At 40.7% G+C, this 21,721-nt stretch overlaps 1 protein-coding gene across 1 annotated transcript; it reads left to right on the top strand.

Annotated features, from left to right (window-relative positions):
• Positions 1 to 3,100: 3,100 nt before the first annotated feature.
• LOC132818167 (peroxisomal N(1)-acetyl-spermine/spermidine oxidase-like) lies at positions 3,101 to 21,721 on the top strand. Its single transcript, XM_060828946.1, has 6 exons — positions 3,101 to 3,516; positions 7,414 to 7,607; positions 10,756 to 11,008; positions 16,911 to 17,023; positions 17,549 to 17,712; positions 21,599 to 21,721. The coding sequence occupies exons 1-6, from the start codon at positions 3,101 to 3,103 to the stop codon at positions 21,719 to 21,721; spliced, it is 1,263 nt and encodes a 420-aa protein (XP_060684929.1).

The following is a 21,721-nucleotide window of genomic DNA, read 5'->3' as shown; positions in this document are numbered from 1 at the left end:
AAATGCAAAATGAATGCTATTCACAAACTCAACAGTTAATAACAGCATAGCAACTGAGAGCTAAAATCTACTGGAAAAGAAGTTCCACACTCATAATGATAGTAATTGTAACTGCTGGAGAAATTAAACACTAAAGAGCTGGATGTTGCTGGTGAAGTTGTTTGACATGTAAATTACTTCTTGTATAATATTGGAAAGACAGGGAGGGTGCAGGAAGACACAAGGATCCACAACGCAGCAAGATTGGGACATAATGGCCCAACCGATCACAACAATAGGGCCTTGTTTAAAAAGAAATGTTGCAAATTCTCACTTGATATTCATCCAGATTAACAGCCTTCTGGCTGGAATGAAGTACTCGTGAGGTCACTTCATAGCAGTCATTTGGATGGGCCGTTGAGTGTGAGGGAGAGATTGAATAATCTGTCAGGACCAGGCAATGTCAGAGCTTCCTTGTGATTCTTGAATAGCAGGGTGGTGTTCCCAGACTATAACAAATGCTATAAGCAGCAGCTATTTAGCATTCACTTCACACAGTCAGAGTTGAGTTGGATGATAATTTATTCATCAACCTGCAGTGTAACAAGATGTCCTCAAACCTTCAGAAGCATTATAGAAAATATTTAATACCGAGCTTTTTTGCTAGGGCTGGTGACCAACAGCTTATTTGAAGAGGTAGCTCTCAAAAGGAGGAAAGTGAGGCAGAGAGGTTTAGGGGGAGAATTCCAGAACTCAGGCAGCTGAACCCGCAATCACTGATGACAGTGCAATTAGGATTGGGAATCATCAAGTTGCCAGCATTAGGGGCAGTCACAGATATCGCGGAGAATCGTTGAGGGCTAGTGGAGAGATAAAGAGGATTGAAGCCACAGTGAATTCCTAACCCAAGCTCAGCCGGACACTCCCATCTCCCTCGAGTCCCAGGCCCATTATTGGGACCTGATGTACCCCCCCAACCCAGGCCATGGGCCTCCTCTCTCACTGTTAAATATAAGCTGTGGAACTGATGATATCATCAGCCTGTGACCAGTGGATTTTAATTATACCCTACCCACCTTTTAGGGGAGTCTCACAATTGCCTAAGTACACTACATTCATCAGTTCCCTTTTCTTTACAGCATACATTACTTCCTCAAAGATTTCCAATGAGATGACTAAAAATTATTGTTCTTTCACAAAGTCATGCTGACTCTGTCTGATTACCTTTAACTTTTCTAAGTGACCTGCCAAACTGTCTTCAACAATAGTTTCTAACATCGTCCCAACAACAGGTAGTTTTCTGCTTTAAATCTTCCTCAATTTTTTAATACAAGAATTACATTCACTCCTTCCCAATGGGATAGAACCTTTCCTGATTTGAGGGAATTTTGAAAATTAAAACCAATGCATCAGTTATATCACCAGTTATCTCATTTAAGATCCCAAGAAATAGTCTCTCAGGACCCAGAAACCTAGTAGGCTGAAGCTCCAACAATTTACTCATTACCATTTTCCAGGTGACTGAGATGTAACTATATTTGTGTGTGTATGTGTGTTTGTTTTCTTCTGTTTTGAAGCATGAATCCCAAGAAGAAAATCCCAAAGGTGGTCATTATTGGAGCTGGGATAGCTGGTGTGGCAGCTGCTGAAAAATTGTACCAACAGGGATTCACTGATGTGCAGATTATTGAGGCATCAAGTCAGCCTGGAGGACGGATCAGGAGCTATCCATTTGGTATGAAGCAGTAAATGTGTGTGAATATGGAAATCACGTAACATTGGACCAGGGCTTTTTTAAGTCTCTGCTCAGGTAGATTAAATGATAAAATGCATTAACAATGACAAATAATTAATACATTCACCCATCGCTCAATGCTATTGAGTGGATGTAGATTTTTCAAAGCTTTGTAAAAGGCAATATGGATATCAGACGAACAACCAAGGATGTATAACATTTTAGATGCAAAACAGTGAACTAACAATAACTTCATGAGCTTTCTTACATTGAGATACTTTCTAATGAACCTGTTCAGGCATGTTGTGACACATCTCTGGGGCAGATAGGTCTGAAGCTGGGCCTACCTAGCCCAGAGGTAGGGACAGTACCATTGCACTTATGCAAGTCCCATTTGCCTATGTGGATACACTCACATGCAATAAATTACATCTGGTAACATTTGAAAATGTTCAGTTAATATTTGTCCTAGCTTCATTTAGCAGACACTCTCTCGGAAATAGCAGATGTTGGTTCATAAACCAAAACTAAAATAAAAGATTAAATACCTTGTACTCCTGGAAGTTCATTCATCTCCACTTCAACTCAAAAATGTAAACCCAATGTTTTCAAATCCTTTGTGTGTGTTAGTAAACTGAAAGCGGTTTTCCCCTGTGTGCTGCTTCCCTCCTACAATGGTACCATTTGTCAAACTTGAAACTTAACAAAGAGTTTTACTTAAGAATTAAGAGTACATGTTGAATAATGAATTAACCTGCTCATTTGAGGAATCTGAAGCATACAGTTGTGGGATCCATTTGATGGCCCATTAGTGTGACAGTATAAGTTAGTTCAGTTGGCTAGATGGCTGTTTACAATGCAAAATGACAGTATGAGTTCAATTCTTGCCCTGGTTGAGATTATCATGAAGGACCCTCTCCTTCAGTTAGGTGTAGTGATCCTCACTTTAAACCACTATCAGTTGTCTGTCTCTAGTGAGAGAGCAGCCCTATGGTCTTGTTAAAGTTAGGAAATTTAAACTTTATGAGTTAGCAGCGTGTACAAAAAATTCATTTAGTCAAGGTTCAGGATGTGATATTTAAATTATATTTTTAAATCCTAAAATAAAGCATTGAAATTCAAAACCACATGGTTGATGCAGTTAAAAACTTTGTGTGTCTGGGACTGTGTTCTTTTGCGGAATGTAGACTTATAATCTTTCCAATATACACACTTTTAATTTACAAAATAAACCAAGGGAAATCATTGATGTTAGGTTTATCCTTAAATATATTTATTAAGGAAGCATTTGGCACAGTGGTTACATCTGAATTAAAGTATTTTCACTCAATACATTCAGGTAAATCAGTGGTCGATGAAGGAGCCCAGTATATTCATGGGGCAAGCATGAAGAACCCCATTTTTCAACTGGCCATACAAAATGACCTTCTGCAGCAAGTGTACAATAAATCAGGCACAGAGTGGTCAGTGCTCACCAACACTCAGAAACTGCTCGACTCTGACTTCACTGAGGAAATGAGAAATCTAGCAAGCAGCATTCTGAGGCGTGCTCATTGTCTTGCTGAAGAGAAAAGATACACTCAAGCTAAAAGCCTTGCTGAAGTCTACTCAGAGGAAGTAAAGACCTTACTCAAACAATGGACTGATGACCATGTCGAGCTGAGAATACAGAAATTGGCTTTGTTGAGCATGTCAATGAAATGGCAATGTATCCATCTTGCAACAAATAGCCTAGGAGATGTATCTGTTCATGAATACAGAGAGTATAAAAACATTGAAGGTGATGATCGAAATTCTCCAGGGTTAGTAAAGCACATTTAACAATCTTTGCTGTATGTAATGTTAACTGATATTGATATTTTTAGCCATTTCAATGGTTATAATGGAGCTGTTGTAGGACATTGAGTAGCATCTCTGTCTCTGAACTAGAAGGTCTGGATTCAAGATCCACTCCAGGATTTGATGGCCAGGTAAGGTTCATAACAGTGCCAAAAGGACTGAGTATCAATTTCAAGTTCCACCAACACATAGAGTCACAGAAATGTACAGCAAAGAAACAGACCGTTCAGTCCATGCGTCCATGCTGTTCTAACATGACCTAGTCCCAGTTGCCAGCATTTGGCCCATATCCCTCCAAATCCTTCCTATTCATATACCCAACCAGATGCCTTTTAAATGTTGCAATTGTGCCAGCCTCCATCACTTCCTCTGGCAGTTTATTCCATAAATGCACCACTCTTTGCATGAAAAAGTTGCCCCTTGGGTCCCTTTTAAATCTTTCCCCTCTCACTATAAACCTATACACCCCTCAGCCTCAACTGTCCAGGGATAACAGCCCCAGACTGTTCAGCCTCTCCTTATAGCTCAAATTCTCCAACTCTGGCAACATTCTTATAAATCTTTTCTGACCCCTTTCAAGTCTCATGCCAACTGTGAACAGCAATTCCTGGTCAGCCAAATGGTGGAACTAAATTGGAGACTTTGACATCGCTATCCATTTGGCTCCAATTTACACCATTCAAGTAAAAATGTGTGTTGCCATAGCAATGCAGAGTTCTTGAGGGACCAGTTGGCGAGATAGCTGCTGTGCATCAGATTGGTGCTGATAGCATTGAGTTTGGTCTTTGTTCTGGCCGGGGTGGATTCAGGAGCTGCCTCCTTATTCTACCTGCAGTTACTCTCACATCACTTCTGAAATTCAGGTCTCGTGTCTGTGTTTGCAACAAGGCTGTAATGACCTTTGTGGAATCCAAACTGAGTGGCAGCGTCATTTATTGCTAACAAGTGCTGCTTGATAGCACTGTTGATGACACCTTCCATCACCTTACTGATGATAATGAGTGGAATGATGTGGTGGTAAGTTGGCTGGTTTTCTCCTGCATTTAGTGTACAGGATATACCTGAGCAATTTTCCAAGTCTTTTGGGTAGATGTCCCAAATCACCTTCCTGCCAGCTTCCTTCCCACCCCTGAATAGTCTGCAATTTTATGAGAGGGAGAAGCAAAGCCTTGAGCAGCCCAAACACTCATGCCCCCCCACCCCCCTCACTTGTGATCCCACAGTGGCTGATAATTAGCCACTCGAGGGCTGCTTCCTTAAAGAATGAGGAGACATTACTTCTCCGAATGAGAATCAGTGGAATTCACTACCCCAGATAATGCTGAGACATTGAGTACGTTTAAGGAGAAGGTAGACAGATTTTTAATTAGTGATGGATTGAAGAGTTATAGGGAGTGAGCAGAAAAATGGAGTTGAGGCTGAGGTGAGATCAGCCAAATGGTGGATCAAGCTCAAGGGGCTGAATTGCCTAAAATGCTCCTAGTTCTTATGCTCTCACTCAGGCCCAAATTTGAGGCTGTCAGAGTGGATCCGGGATGAAGGGGGAGGCTGATTGAAGATTGTTCTGATCTGGTCTTGGTTTTGGAAAGTGTTGAAGGGAGTGGTGTCCAATGACCCCGCTTTCCAGATCAAGTACATACCCACACTCCAAAAAATCTGCTTTGCCCCCCCTCCGCACTAGCAGTTCCACTCTGTATGGACTTGCCACCAGGACCCTCAGCATCCTCTCCTACTTCACCAAATCCCACTCATCACTGTGTGAGCCCATCCTTAGGACCATGACTGCTGATGACGCTGCATGATGAACAGACTGGACTCCAGGTTGCTCTTTGAGATGGGATTTCCTCAGCAGTGAGGGCTGGCAGCCCTGTCTCCAGCAACGTAACACTCTGTGGAGCAGGAAGTGCCTGCAAGAGTGAAGAGGCTGGGAGGGATGTGTCCACCGATGTTTTTTTTTGATGATGGAGCTAGAAGCCCCAACATTTGAAAACTTCTACTTGCAGTACTTTTGATAAAATAATCAAGTTTCTTGAAAATCTAAGTGGTTCAGCAGCATTGTTTGAGGTGGAGAACCTGTCATTCTTTCCTGTTCTAGGTGAACATCAGACTCTAGTTCATCACCAGGGAATTGACCCTTTCTGGCCATATGAGGATGATGAATAATACCTGCACTTCCTTTGATCTTTGAAAAGTAATTGAATTACATTTGTACAATCTTATATCTCTTTAAGATTTTATTGGATTCAGTGATGTTAACTAATGTTGCTGTATTGTGTGGATATATTACAATTTATATCACAAATTGCCTACAGGTTAGATTACAGATTGTATCAGAATTTTTTCTACAATTTATAAGTAGGTACATTGAAAGCTGAGAGAATTGATATTCCTCAACACTGCAGTGAAGCGTTAGTCAAGGTTATGTGCTCTCCCTGGAATGGGATTTGAACTCATGACCCTCACACTGATGCAAGAATATCAGCACTGAAATGTTTACAGAAAGAGACTTGTTATTATCACATTGTTATCTGGTTAGTTATCTCAGGACTATAAACCTAAACTAATCTCCCAAATGTATATCAATCTGAGATACTAAGCTCAACCAAAAAGAAATAATCATTGAACTGCTATTGCTCAATTCCTGTGTAAAAAAAAACTAAATAGCTTTAATAACATCAACTGGACTGTTTATTCTCACCAGTCACATTTCACTGGATTAAATGATTTGACTTCCCAAGTTGGACAGTTGCAAAAAAAAATCAGTCACTATTTTGTTCATTTATATTCCACAGAATTTTAAGAGTTTAGTCCTGCAGCTCCACTTATCTAGCGGAAACATTTGCCAAACCACCCTCCCATCCTCACAGCGTAAACCCACACTTACTTGATCTTGTGGACTCGATTTTTGTCAGTTGAGCTAATCTATCAATTTTTTTTCCATATTCAAATATTCACTGCTAACTATGATTCTAAGGGTAATAAATAATTGTAAGTTGTCTGATGATTTTCAAAAGAATGAAACTGTCTTCATTTAAGTAGGATGTGAGAATCCTGATGGGAATTGAGTGCTGGAATATCATCTAAATTGTTTGACAAAAGTTAGATCAACAAGGCAAATTTGGTTATCATTCATTGCAAAACCTGGCTTAATGCATAAACATAGAAGTGTCCTTGATGAAGAGTTAAGGTTCAGGGTTAAGGATTTAGCTCATGCCATTGTTAAATATTCTCAGTGTTCATAGCCAATGCTGTTGGTCTCTCCATGACAAACGATATCAAGGATCTGGAAGAGGTCTGGAAGAATGTGACCAATTTTCTAGCTCTTAGTTACAAGGGGAAGCTTTGAGTCTTTTTAAGAAATGAGTGTTGCTAAAGCCTTTTAAATAAAACAACCTGTTTGATGAGGCAAATTGTGTTGGATAGAATGATGACTAGACTGCCAAGGCATGGATAGAGTGCAGATGTATTGCACTCATTTTAAAATTAACCTGACAACTTCCTCTGAATTAAGAATATTTCTAACTATAAATAAATTATTAGGAGCTGAGATGAGCTCTTGCTGTCTCCCAGAGGTAGCCTTTGTCACCCTGGGATGTCCCTGGGGAGATCAGGGGAGGTGCTGATGATGACTGATGCAAGTGTGGGTGATCAATGGTATTCAGGGGTACGGAATTGAGAAATATTTCCCTCACATCTTCCTAAATTAACCTCCCACCCTTCCAGAGAAGAGCACGATTACAAAGTGGTTCAGGGCTTGCCTGTGGGTTCACCGTATCCGGATGGAATAAGCTTGTTTGCCTTCGCTGATTTTTCTTTACGTTTGCATTGTCAATGGGTGACAAAATGCTGTATCATTCCAGACTGTTTCCCAGCCTCTTGCAGAAATTGCTGGAGGTTATCCCTGAAGAGAAACTGTTGCTGGAGAGGCCAGTTAAACAAATCCAATGGGATGGAAACTTCAAATCGGAGGACACTTCACTGTATCCAGTCAGAGTGCTGTGTGAAGATGGAAATCACATTCTAGCTGACCACGTCATTGTAACCATTTCACTGGGTAACTATTTTGTCAGTGAACCTTTCACTGAGCTCCAATTATTTTTTAAAGCTAAGACTAATGATGATCCACAGTAATTTCTTCAGAATATGTATCTTGTAATTGGACCATCAGTTTCATTTTGATGGGATCCCTCTAGTTTGGCTCACAGTACAATAACAATTTTATTACTCACACAGCACCAGGTTATAGTCCAACAGGTTTAATTGGAAGCACACTAGCTTTCAGAGCGACGTCCCTTCATCAGGTGATATGATTACACCATTTAAAAGGTATCTGGATGGGTATATAAATAGGAAGGGTTTAGAGGGATATGGGCCAAATGCTGGTAGATGGGACTAGATTAATTTAGGATATCTGGTTGGCATGGATGCATTGGGCCAAAAGGTCTGTTTCCGTGCTTTATATCTCTGCAATTCTACGACTGTTTGAGGGGCATAGATAAGGAGAATAGCAAAGGTCCTTTCCCTAGGATATTGGATTGCAAAACTAGGGAGCATACTTTTAAGGTGAGGGGAGAAAGATTTTAAAAAGACAGAGGGACAAGTCATCACCTGATGAAGGAGCGTCACTCCGAAAGCTAGTGTGCTTCCAATTAAATGTGTTGGACTATAACCTGGTGTTGTGTGATTTTTAACTTTGTACAGCCCAGTCCAACACCTGCATCTCCAAATCAATGTTATTACTTCCACTGTTATGCCAAAGGAAGTATTCTGCATTCTTATGGAAAAGTATTCTAACTTAGGGATCAAGTCAAATGTATTCTGAAGTGAACAGAAGCAAGAAAAATTGTAATCCTTACAAATTCTTCAGCATGTTGGCATGGTTTGATGGTGTTTGTCATCTCAGGTCCAAAGACTATTGTCAATGGAATGTAGCAGAAAGACAATAGGAGCTGGTCCAATCCATTTTATCCCCTCACATAAATTTTGCAAAGAATCTTTGGTTAGCAAGCTAACCAGCTTCATCATCCAAGTATTCACTTACTTATCTATTGATACATATTTCGGCCAGAAAATAAACTGGAATAGGAGTTGGAATCAAAGAGTACCAGGGATACTTAACCAGTGGTTCATTCATTCTTCACCTAATTGGTTGGACAAAAAAACACTTGGAAGTCATAAAATCACAGAGTCATACAGCACAGAAACAGACCTACCGATCCAACCAGACCCTAATCCCAAACTAACCTCGTCCTACCTGCCTACGTTTGGCCAATAGTCCTCCAAATATTTCTTATTCACATGCTGATCTAAATTTCTTTAAAATACTATTACTGCACCCTCATCCACACTTCTTCTGGAAGTTCACTCAATGCTCAAACAAATCTCTGTGTAAAATACTTGTCCCTCGTGTCTTTTTAAAATCTTTCTCCCCTCACCTTAAAAGTATGCTCCCTAGTTTTGAAATCCAATATCCTAAGGAAAAGACCTTTGCTATTCTCCTTATCTATGCCCCTCAAACAGTCATAGCATTGCAGAGTTATAAAGCACGGAAACAGACCTTTTGGTCCAATGCATGCATGCCAACCAGATATCCTAAATTAATCTAGTCTCATCTACCAGCATTTGGCCCATATCCCTCTAAACCCTTCCTATTTAAATACCCATCCAGATACCTTTTAAATGTTGTAATCATATGAGCGTCCACCACTTCCTCTGGCAGCTCATTCCATACACATTCCATACTTTTGTGTGAAAAAGTTGCCACTTAGGTCTCTTTTAAATCTTTCACCCCTCACCCTTGCCCTCTAGTTTTGGACTCTCCCATTCCCACCCTATCCATGTACCTCATCATTTTATTAACCTTTATAAGGTCACCCCTCAGCCTCTGATGTTTCTCAGTATTTTATAAACTTGGTGGCATGATGGCTCAGTGGTTAGCACAATGCCAGGGACCCAAGTTCGATTCTAGCCTGGGGTGACTGTCTTTGTGGAGTTTGCACATTTTCCCTGTGTCTGTGTGGTTTTCCTCCCACAATCTGAAGATGTGCAGGTCAGGTAAATTGGCCATGCTAAATTGCCCACTGTGTAGTCAGAGGGAAATATAGGGTAGGGGAATGTGTTTGGGTGGGTCACTCTTCAGAGGCTCGGTGTGGACTTGTTGGGCCGAAGGGCCTGTTTCCACACTGTAGGGAATCTAATTCTAATAAGGTCACCCCTCAACTTCCCACACCCCCGTGAAAAAAGTCCCAGCCCCTCCTTATAACTTAAACCTTCCATTCCTGGCAACATTCTGCTGAATCTTTTCTGAACCCCTCCAGCTTAATAGTACCCTTCTTATAACATGGAGACAAAAACTGGACACAGTCCTCCAGAAGAGGCTTCACCAAAGTCCTATGGAACCTCTGCTAATCGAACTTTCTCAACAGGTTCAAAAGATCATTGTTCTCAAAATAATATCCACATGTGAAAAGGGTCAGGGAACTTGAAAGGATGAGTTTAAAGATTACAGATTGTTAGAAAATTTACAATGACTCACATCAGTTTGTAAAAGAAAAGAGTAAAATTAATGCTAAATTATTTGGAAGCAGCAACAGTAGAGATCAAAAATCAGTAGTTTGTACACTAGCAAATGTCTCAATAGTTAGGGTTAACATGAGTTGCTAAACGTTTTCCGAAAAATTAGGTAGATTTACTGTCATAGAGATGTACAGCATGGAAACAGACCCTTCGGTCCAGTCCGTCCATGCCGACCAGATATCCCAACCTAATCTAGTCCCACCTACCAGCACCCGGCCCATATCCCTCCAAACCCTTCCTATTCATATACCCATCCAGATGTCTTTTAAATGTTGCAATTGTACCAGCCTCCACCACATCCTCTGGCAGATCATTCCATATATGTACCACCCTATGAATGCCTCTTAGGTCTCTTTCATATATTTCTCCTCTCACCCCAAACCTAAGCCCTCTACTTCTGGACTCCCCCACCAGGGAAGAGACTTTGTCTATTTATCCTATCCATGCCCATCATATTAGTGGTCCCTGTTTTTGTCACGATTGGGTGTGAGCAAAATGTTAACAATAACAAACAACACAAGGAAATAATGTGCCGGTAGTAAAATGGTTAATTTAAGCAACAATGGAGTAATTATGATAAAGGAATGATGTTTAAAGTGTCATTTATTTTCTATTCACATTCACAGGTTGTCTAAAGGCAAATAGCCAGTCATTGTTTCAGCCAAGCCTTCCCAAGAAGTATCAGCATGCTATTCAAAACATGGGCTTTGGTACAATGAATAAGATTTACCTGGAGTATGAGGCACCATTTTGGGATGAAAATACAGACATAATTGGATTGGTTTGGGAGGATGAGACCCCATTGTCTGCCCAGAAACCCAACCTGGCTGAGTGGTGGAGACGAGTTCCAGTCATTTATGTGTTCAGGCCACCTGAAAGGTACTAAAGAAAAACTCCCATCTGTACAGCAGCAGTACATGTTCTGCAGTCATGCCTTTGCATTTTTATCAGAAATTCAAAGTGTATGATACACCTACATTGAGCAGAATTATTGGTGAAATCAAAATGTTGTGAACTGTTCCTCATAAGAGCTTAGAACAGAAGGGGACAGAATTCATGTTTAAGCTACAGAAAGGCCTACTTGTACTGGAGTAGTTCTGGTCATCACATTTTAGGATGGATATATTGGCCTTGAAGGAATGTAGTGTAGCTTTATCCAAAATGTATTTAGACCCTTATGGATTACATTTCGAGGAGACCATGCACAGACTGTGTTTATATTCCCTGAATTTAGAGGGTTAGAGAGTCACTTGATTAAATCTTAGCAGGAATAGATATGATAGATCAGGAGAAGCTATTTCTTCTACTTTGGGAATGTAAGACTTGGGTCAGAGTCAAAGTGAAAGGAGTAAATTTAGGGAAAACTTCCTTATGTTAAAGATAGCAGGTATTTGGAACCCTGTAGTTACAGACCTTTGGGTGAGGGATAACATTTTAAAGACTTTCTAACTGTCATAGGTAAAATGGAAAAAAATCACCCAATCAATGTATTTCTTAGATTGCAAACTTGGTGAGTGAGGGGTATGAGAGGAATCTGTGGCAGAGATGTGAAGGACAGACCACAACTTATCCGGTTCACTAATGTCCTTTAGGGAAGGATCCTGCTATCCTTACCTGGTCTGGACTACATGTAACTCCAGAACCACAGTTGACTCTTCATAGCCCTCTGGGATGGACAATAAGTATTGGCCTAGCCAGTGATGACCTTATCCTGTGAATGAATAATAAAATAAACTTCAGGATGTCAACGTTCAGCTGTATTCCTGCTGCACCCTGAAGGGACAGACAGATTTAGAGATGCAATCTTAGGGGCAGCATGGTGGCTCAGTGGTTAGCACTGTTGCCTCACAGCACCAGGGACATGGGTTTGATTCTGGCCTTGGGAAACTGTCTGTGTACAGTTTGCACCTCCAAACGGACCCCACCACCAGGGACATATTTCCCTCCCCACCCCTATCCGTTTTCCACAAAGACCGTTCCCTCCGTGACTACCTGGTCAGGTCCACGCCCCCCTACAACCCACCTACCCCGTCCTGGCACCTTCCCCTGCCACCGCACGTATTGCAAAACCTGCGCCCACACCTCCTCCCTCACTTCCATCCAAGGCCCCAAAGGAGCCTTCCACATCCATCAAAGTTTTACCTGCACATCCACCAATATCATTTATTGTATCCGTTGCTCCTGATGCGGTCTCCTCTACACTGGGGGGACTGGACGCCTCCTCACGGAGTGCTTTAGGAAACATCTCTGGGACACCCGCACCAATCAATCCCACCGCCCTGTGGCGCAACATTTCAACTCCCCCTCCCACTCTGCCGAGAACATGGAGGCCCTGGGCCTCCTTCACCGCTGCTCCCTCACCACCCGATGCCTGGAGGAAGAACGCCTCATCTTCCGTCTCGGAACACTTCAACCCCAGGGCATCAATGTGGACTTCACCAGTTTCCTCATTTCCCCTTCCCCCACCTCCCCCCATTACCAAACTTCCAGCTCAGCACTGTCCCCATGACTTGTCCTACCTGCCTATCTTCTTTTCCACCTATTCGCTCCTCCCTCCTCTCTGGCATACCACCTTCATCCCCTCCCCCACTCACTTATTGTACTCTATGCTACTTTCTCCCCACCCCCACCCCCCTCTCATTTATCTCTCCACCCTTCAGGTGCTCTGCATGTATTCCTGATGAAGGGCTTTTGCCCAAAACGTCGATTTTACTGCTCCTCCGATGCTGCCTGAACTGATGTGCTTTTCCAGCACCTCTAATCCAGCATCTGGTTTCCAGCATCTGCAGTCATTGTTTTCACCTACATTCTCCCTGTATCTGTGTAGGTTTCCACCCACAGTCCATAGATATACAGGTCAGGTGAATTAGCCATGCTAAATTGCCCATTGTGTTAGGGGTAAATGTGTGTGGGGGGGGGGGAGGGGGGTTTGCTGTTCAGAGGGTTGGTGTGGACTTGTTGGGCCAAATGGCCTTTTCCACACTGTAGGTAATCTAATCTAATGACGGCAAATGCTGACAGTTCTCTGTCAAAAGTATTGCAAATTATTGTTCCATGTATCAGTGGCAAATTTTTGAAAGTTTGTGTTTTTCACAATTCTATGTTGTTGATGAGAATGCAACATTTATAACGTCAGAGATAAGCAATTCTTTTCACAAAAACTATGATAATAATGTTTAGCAGTAACTGATTTTCTAAATTTATTTATTCATGGGACGATGACTTTGTTGGCAAGTCCAGTATTTATTGCCCATTATGAGGTGCCCTTGAGAAGATGATGATTGAACTAAATTCTGATTCTTTGCAGTCTGTCATTTTTAAATGATGGCAAAGCTTGGTAAGACTTAAGAGTTAACCCTATTACTGGGGCTTTGAAATGGCATACAGGCCAGACTGGCTAGGAACAGGTTAATTTCTGCAACATAAGAGAGTAAACTATTTTTTATGACAATACTGCAATTTTGAGGTTAGTGGACCATGGTTACTATTACAGACACAAACATTTTCTTATTTCAGATGTATTTAATTAACTAAATTTAAATTCTCTGACTGCTGATCTCACCACTCTGGGTTACTAATCCAGTAACAAAACCGTGTAAACAGTAATCTTAACATTTGAATAAATATTTTTTTCTGTTTTGATTTGTCAATGAGTTAGGAAAAAGAATTTTAAAAGTGACTAGACATTGCTTTTAAAGGTTTATTTTGTAAGTAAAGGTTAAGGAAGTATAATCAAACTATGCCTTTTAATTCCCTGTTCCTATTCAGAAGAGTCAACTATCTGTATCAAAGTCGCGACCACAGGAAGGTTTCTGGCAATAATCTGTCTTAATGTGTAAAAGCTGCCCATCTCTGTCAAACAAAATGGTGGCATGTAGCACCGAATATTTGAGGGGACATGACATCAACCTTCACTGCCACCATAATTGTATTGGACAATACCCTCATTCTCGAAGTACTAGTGAATTGTTTACTCTGCGCTAATCGATTATTTGGAGTATTGAAAGAAATAACAAAATAAGTATGGAGTCCTTAGAGTTTATCTTTGTTGTTCAACCCCTAGTACAGAATATTCTGCCTCTCCTTACGTTTGAATGGATGACCACACGTAAAGGTTATAGTACCAGCAGGGGGAGCAAGAGGCAAAGGAAAATTGAAAATGAGTACTGAGGCATTCTGCAGCAATCTATAATGATAGACTTTACGGTTACAACACTTGACCTCCTTTCTCATTGACAGCTAATATTCTATTTTTACATCACCATCCTCTCCAAAATCCTTCATCAATTGTTGTTTCACAAATTTGTGCCCATCTTTCAATTAATGCATTTGAATCTGTCCATTAAGCCTTCTACCACTGCCACATAACGCAAACAACCTTAATCCTTGGAGAAAGGCAAAGTTATCCACTTTTGGGCAAACCCATAGATATGGAGATTTTTTGTAGTAGTACAAAGTCGGGAACTTTGAAGCTACTAATAATCTTAAGGACCAGCTGAATGTTGCTGAACAAAGAAACCTCGAAGTGCATGTTCATAGTTCCTTGAAAGCGGAGTAACAGGAGAATAGGATGTTGAAGAAGGCATTTAGTACGCTTGCTTTTTCGGTCAGTGCAATGAGAATAGGAGTTGGGAGGTGATGTTGTGGTTGTGCAGGACATTGGTTAGGTCATCTTTGGAATATTGTGTGCAATTCTGGTCTCCCTCTTACAGGAAGGATTTTGTGAAACTTGAAAGGGTTCAGAAAAGATTTACAAGAATGTTGCCAGGGTTGGAGGCTTTGAGCTATAGAGAAAGGCTGAACAGGCTGGGGCTGTTTTCCCTGGAGCACTGGAGGCTGAGGAGTGACCTTATAGAGGTTTATAATCATGAGGGACATGGATAGGATAAATAGACAAGGTCTTTTTCCTGGAAAGGGGGAGTCCAGAACTAGAGGGCATAGGTTTAGGGTGAGAGAAGAAAGATTTAAAAGGGACCTAAGAGCAATGTTTTCACGCAGAGGGTGGGACATATATGGAATGAGCTGCCAGAGGAAGTGGTGGAGGCTTGTACAATTGCAGCATTTATGAGGCATCTGGATGGGTATATGAATAGGAAGTGTTTACAGGGGTATGTGCCAAGTGCTGGATAATTGGACTAAATTAATTTTGCATATCTGTTTGGTATGGACAAGTTGGACTGAAGGGTCTCTTTCCATGCTGTATATCTCAATGACTCTATAACACTGTGGTACGTTGCCCTTTACTAAGAGAGGACTTTTACGTAGGAGCAGAGATGTCTTCCTGCAATTATGTACAGTCTTGGTGAGACCATGCAGTATTATGTACAGTTTTGATCTCCTTACTTAAGGAAATACATACTTCCCATAGAGGGGTTGCAATAAAGACTCACCACAAGACTTCTTGGGAAGGAGGAATTGTCCTGTGAGCAAAGTTTAAATTGACTGAGCCTGTATTCCATGAATTTTGAGGAATGTGAAGTAATCTCATTCAAACAAAGAAAATCCTTACCGGGATGAACAGGGTAGATGCAGGTCAAGCCTTTCCCCTTTCCCATTTCCTTCTCTTGCTTTGGAACCCTCCTTAAGGCAGTATTTCTGTCATCATTCCTGTTATCCCATCTGTGATCATCTTCCTAATTTTTCCTAATTACATTTGCACTAAGTGTCATGGGATATTTTCCCTTAAATCCCCAACATAAATGTTGCAATTTTGTCGGGAATCTATCTATTGCACAATTAATTGTATCACAAATTACATGCCATCTCTAATCTTAAATTTAGAAAGATTACTCACAATCAAGATTGCATAAAACATACTCATTGAGTTTCATTGAAAGCTTTGTTGGTATCTGTGCCATTTTGTATGATCCTGACCTACACAAACCAGAGAAATGTTGAATACTGAGTCAGCTTGGAATCAAGCTTTTTAGGAGGGGTGTGGGTTTTGCAGGTTGCACTACGACTGGTCCCAGAATCTATGATTTGTAAGGAAGAAGGAAATCAGTCAGGCCTGCTGCTTTTGTTTGCTGTCGAGTGCACTCCACTTCAGCCTTTGCAAGACTTGCATGTGATGGCCTCCATTATAAAATAGCTCATGATGCTAAATATCTAGGCTTATCAGGGAGGTGATGGCCTCGTAGTATTATCACTGGACTATTAATCCAGAGGCTCCAGTAATGTCCTGGAGACCTGCATTCAAATCCTGCCAAGGCAGAATTCAATGAAGAAAGTATCTGGAATTAAGACTCTCATGGTGACCATGAATCCATTTTGAAATGTTGGAAAAACCCGATCCGGTTCATTCATGCCCTTTAGGGAAAGAAGTTGCCATCTTTACCTGGTCTGACCAACATGTGACTTCAGACTCACAGCAGTGTGATTGACTCTTAAATTAGGGATGGACAATAAAAGCTGGCCTAATCAGTGACACTCTCACCCCATGAATGAGTAATACTAATGAAGGACATTGAACCATGTCAGTAAGTGAGAGCATCCAATAGAGGACACAATGGAAAAAATGATGAATAAATTATATATTGCATTTTAATATTTGACCAGCTTGTCATCTCACCAAAGGTTCTTATGCTCAATTTCTCACTGAGTTTATTGTTTCTGAAAGATAAAAGGAGTTTTCTGATTCAGTATGCACCTAGATGCTGCATTAACAGAAAATAGATATTAGTCAACACAGAAAACACAGACCGAAAGTGCTTATCACAAAATCTTATCCTTTTATTTAACAAAATTGCTGTTGACCAAAGTCTGACTTTTTGTTCCAAAGGTTTGGTCATGTCCTTGTGGGAACAATCTCCGGAAAAGAGGCAGAGTTTGTGGAATCTCTGAGTCCTGAGGAAATAGCGTCAAGTTTCACCAAACTTTTCAGACAATTTACTGGTATGAATTTGGAACTTTGAGGAATCTATTTATTTGTGGGATAGAACTATCAGAATAAACAGATTGGTTGGGCTCACGGTCAACTAACTTTTATAAACCAACATGTATGATAATAATTCTCAATAGAAGCTTCACCAATGTCCAATCTTGACATTCAACTAGACAAATGTCAGCAGGTGTCAAACATTTCTAATGAGGCTTCTTTGTCTCATTGCACTTTCACTTAACCCATTATATCTTTTGTCACTCAACCACTCCTGCCCTCCATCCTATTATAGATCTTCCCTTTTCTTCTTAATCAGCTCCATGCTTTCATTCCGATGTTCCATTTGTTTAATAGTTGTCCACCTCTAACATTTCCCAATTCTGTTGAAAGATGAACTCTGTTTAGATGGTGCCAGACTGTTGCCAGTACTTTTTGCCTTTGTTGCATAAATGCAGTATCTGGAATATGATTCTGGCAGTAATTATCTGGGTATTTTATTTTGTGAGGTCTACTTTAACTATCATTGTAATATTTCCTAGGGAGACCTTCACTGCCTGCACCAAAAAATGCTTTTGTGACAAAATGGTCCAGTAACCCTTACACTCGGGGTTCCTACTCCCACATATCCATCAATTCAACTGGAGACATGATTGACACATTGGCTGAACCCTTACCACAGGCAAAAGAGGGAACTTCTTCTCCAGTAAGTCTCACTATTTAACAGTCTGACATGAAGATTGATGTATCATTCTTAAAATTCTAAATAACCAGTTTACTCATATTAGTAAGGTGTACTTCTATCTCCCCCCAGCCTTCTTTAAGTTGTGAACCAGGAGCAGAAGTACACTTTCTTGGCCTCCAATACTCGACACAAGTGGCTATTCTTAATATCTAAGACAAAGCAGAAAATCAATGTAACCCAATCAACTGAGCCCAGTCTTATTCTAACGCAGTGTTCACACATGTGTATTATATGGAACAGGAGTCGCAGAATAGAAAACACAAGAGAGAATCCCTTACAGCTGGTCTGCTCACAGATCTTTAACCTGCAGTGTAAAGGTTCAATGTTAATATATAATAGGATAGTCTACATCATTAATGATGTAAATTCGCAAGTATCAGAATTATTGAGGGGTGGTTCTATGTCAAGCCTTGCATAAGTATAATTAAAAGCCAATTTTCAATGAAACCTTATTTTTTTTTAATTTCAAAAATATACTTTATTCGTAAAATATTCATAAAATAATTTGATACACTGTACATTAGGTAATGCCATACATATGTTCTCATTAACATACACAACTTAGAATTTTCCTTTTTTACATACAGGTCTGTGCATTTCTCGCTCCTACGCCCATATATTGGGCTGAGGCGTCAGCAGAGCCCAAATGACTGCATGGGCCCCCTGATCTTCTTTAGACAGGCAGATGTTACACGGTGGTTTTTCCCCACCGCGCCTTGGCGGCAGCTGCCCCAAGCTTCAGCGCGTCCCTCAACATGTAGTCCTGGCCAATGAAACCTTATGCTTACCAACAGCAAAGATACCACACTCATTATCACACACAATTGCAAACATAAATAGCAGATAGTGGAGACTATAGAAACACATCACAATAATGCTGGCTTCTGGATTCTTTACAGAATGTAGGAAATGTAGGCAGGGTTATGTTCATCAACAATTCATAGTTTCTAAGAGAAATCAATGATGAAAAGTGGAGCAAAGACAGGGCATGAAAAAAACACTGGCGACTAAGAATAGCGAAAATACCAAAATATTCTTTAAGTGTATTAAGGGGAAAAGTGTAATCAGGGAAAGAGTAGGCCCAATAGGGACCAAAGGAGCAATCTGTGTGTGGAGCCAGAGGACATTACTTGAGTGTTAGATAAATAATTCACATCTGTCTTCACTTTGGGAACTGAGGATGTAGGCACACAATTCAGGAAGAGGGACTGTGAGCTTCTTGAGCAATTTGGCATAGGAAATGGGAAGGTATTGGAAGTGTTGGCAGGCTTAAAGTCGAACCAATCACCAGCTCCAGATGACTCATAACCCAGGCTGCTGTGAGAGATGAGAGAGGACATTATAGGGGTTCCAAACCAAAATTTTAATTCTTCTCTGGACACAGCGAAGGACAGCCAATGTGGTTCTACTTTTCAAAAAGGGTGGTAGAGAGAAGCCAAGGAATTATATACCCATGAACCTCACAGCAGTGGTGGGGAAACTATTGGAAAAAAAACACTAAAGGAGGGAATTGATATCTTCTTGGAGTGGCAAGGTTTGAACAGGGATAGTCAGCATGGCTTTGTTAAAAGGAGGTCATGCCTAATAATTTTGAGTTAACTTTTCAAGAAGGTAATCAGTTGTGTAGATGAGAGTAGTAAAATTGATGTAGGTTACATGGATTTCACAAAGCCTTTGATAAGGTCCCACATGGGAGACTGCTAAAGAGGTTAAAAGCATATAGGATCCAGGGTAATTTGGCAAGCTGGATTGGCATTGCAGTAAGAAACAGAGGGGAGTGATAGAAGATTGTTTATATGACTGGAGGCCAGTGTACATGACATACATTAGGGATCTGTGCTGGGTCCCTTTAGTATGAGGAAGTCCAAAATTAGAAGACATAGTTTTAAGGTGAGAGGGGAAAGATTTAAAAGGGACCTGAGGGATAACTTTTTAATGCAGAGGTTGGTGCATGTATGGAATGAACTGCCAGAGGAAGTGATGGTGTCTGGTACAATTACAACATTTAAAAGGCATCTGAGTGGGTATATGAATAGGAAGGGTTTGGAGGGATACAGACCAAATGCTGGCAAATGGGACTAGGTCAGATTGGAATGTCTGGTCGGTGTGGATGAGTTGGACCAAAGGGTCTGTTCCTGTGTTGTATGACTCTGTGACTCCTCATACGTAAGCAATATAAATGAGAATGTGGGTAGATGATAAGTAAGGTTACAGATGGCATGAAAATTAGCCAGGTGTTTAATAGTCTTAGGTTGTAGGAAGATATAGATGGGTTGGTCAGTGGGCAGATGAGTGGCAGATAGAATTTAATCCTTATAAGTGTAAAATGATGCACTTTAGAAGAAGACAAGGGAGTACTCAATGAATGACGGAGCATTAGAAAGCTCAGAGGAACAGAAAGATCTTGTGGTGCTCATCTGTGAAGGCAGGACTAGTTAATAGAGTAGTTCAGACAGCTTACAGGACACTTGGCTTTATCAGTAATAGCAAAGACTATAAGAACAGGGAGGTTATGTTGGAGTTGTTCAAAACTTAAGTTAGGCCATGACTGGAGTACTAGGTGCACTTTGGGTCACCACGCTATAGGAAGGATATGATTATGCCAGAAGGAGTGCAGAGGATGTTCACCAAGGTGTTGTCAAGGTGGGGGTGGTTTAGTTATGAAGAAAGGCAGGATAAGTTCAGGTTGTTTTCTCTAGAACAATAAAAGCTGGAGGGGACCTCATTAAGGTCCATAAGACAAAAGGAGGGGTGGGGGGGAGGTGGGGGGGTAATGGACAGAGTGGATAGAAATCAACAGTTCCCCTTAATTTAAGGGGTCAATAACAAGGAGGCACAATTTAAAGGTGAAAGACAAGAGGTTTATAGGGGACCTGAGGCATTTATTTTCACCCAGAAAGTGCTGGGAATCTGAAATGCATAACCTGGAAGGGTAGTTGAGGAGAGAAACCTGACAACCTTTAGGAAGTACTTTGATGAGCACTTTGATCGGTGTCACAACATTGAAGGATATGGGCCATGTGCCAGAAAGTGGGATTAGTAGATTTAATGTAGATTTTAATGGTGCAGACTCGATGGGTTGAAGAGCCTCTTTTGTAGTGTATGATTCTATGAATCATAGCAGTTTTTGTAGTGATTGTGCTCCCAGAATGTTAATGATGGGAAATGCCATTGCATTGACGCAGTAATGATAAAGGAACGTATCCAAGTCAGGATGATATATGGCTTAGATGGTGTCTTGCAGTTGATGGTCTTCAATTCATTCAATTGAATGACTGAAACTTAATGTTTTTTTTGCTAGGTTTAATAACTTTCTGAACATCCAATGAATATTTTTTCTGTTATGATGTTCAAAGCTTCTGTAAAATGCTGCATGGATATCCAGAGATAATCTTACCAACTAAATACATTTAGTTGTTACAGATGTATGTAAGCACAGTGTAGATGTGAATGCGATTCTCTCTAACCTACTCCTGAAGGCTCCTGGTTATTATACTTCAATAGGGTGTCATGCACAAGGTAGTTGTTATTCATATTACAAATATTGGTCACAGCTGTATTGATAATGAAAATAACTTAGTAATATCCAAAATAAACACAAAATACTGTTAATGCTGAAAATCTGAAACAAAAGCAGACTGATGAAGGCTACAAATGAGATACGTTAGCTGAAGATGTGGTATTGAGGTTTCTATTAAACAATTAGACTGATCGCTTGTTGCATGATAAATGGAAAATATTGCACTCACTCCAATATTGTCATCCCTCATGCTGATGAATCCATGTTATACAAATCATGAAAAAATGCTTAGCTGTTGCAACTTAAATCGTGTCTCTCTGATTCTAGACGCTGCAGATTTTATTTGCTGGTGAAGCAACACATCGGAGCTACCACAGCACCAGCCATGGAGCACTGCTGTCGGGCTGGAGAGAGGCTGATCGACTGATCAATCACTACTCCACCAAATGA

Source organism: Hemiscyllium ocellatum, chromosome 8 (assembly GCF_020745735.1).
Source record: "Hemiscyllium ocellatum isolate sHemOce1 chromosome 8, sHemOce1.pat.X.cur, whole genome shotgun sequence".
NCBI lineage: Eukaryota > Metazoa > Chordata > Chondrichthyes > Orectolobiformes > Hemiscylliidae > Hemiscyllium > Hemiscyllium ocellatum.
The sequence above is the reverse complement of the archived record's forward strand: the minus strand, read 5'-3'. Positions and strand labels throughout refer to the sequence as shown.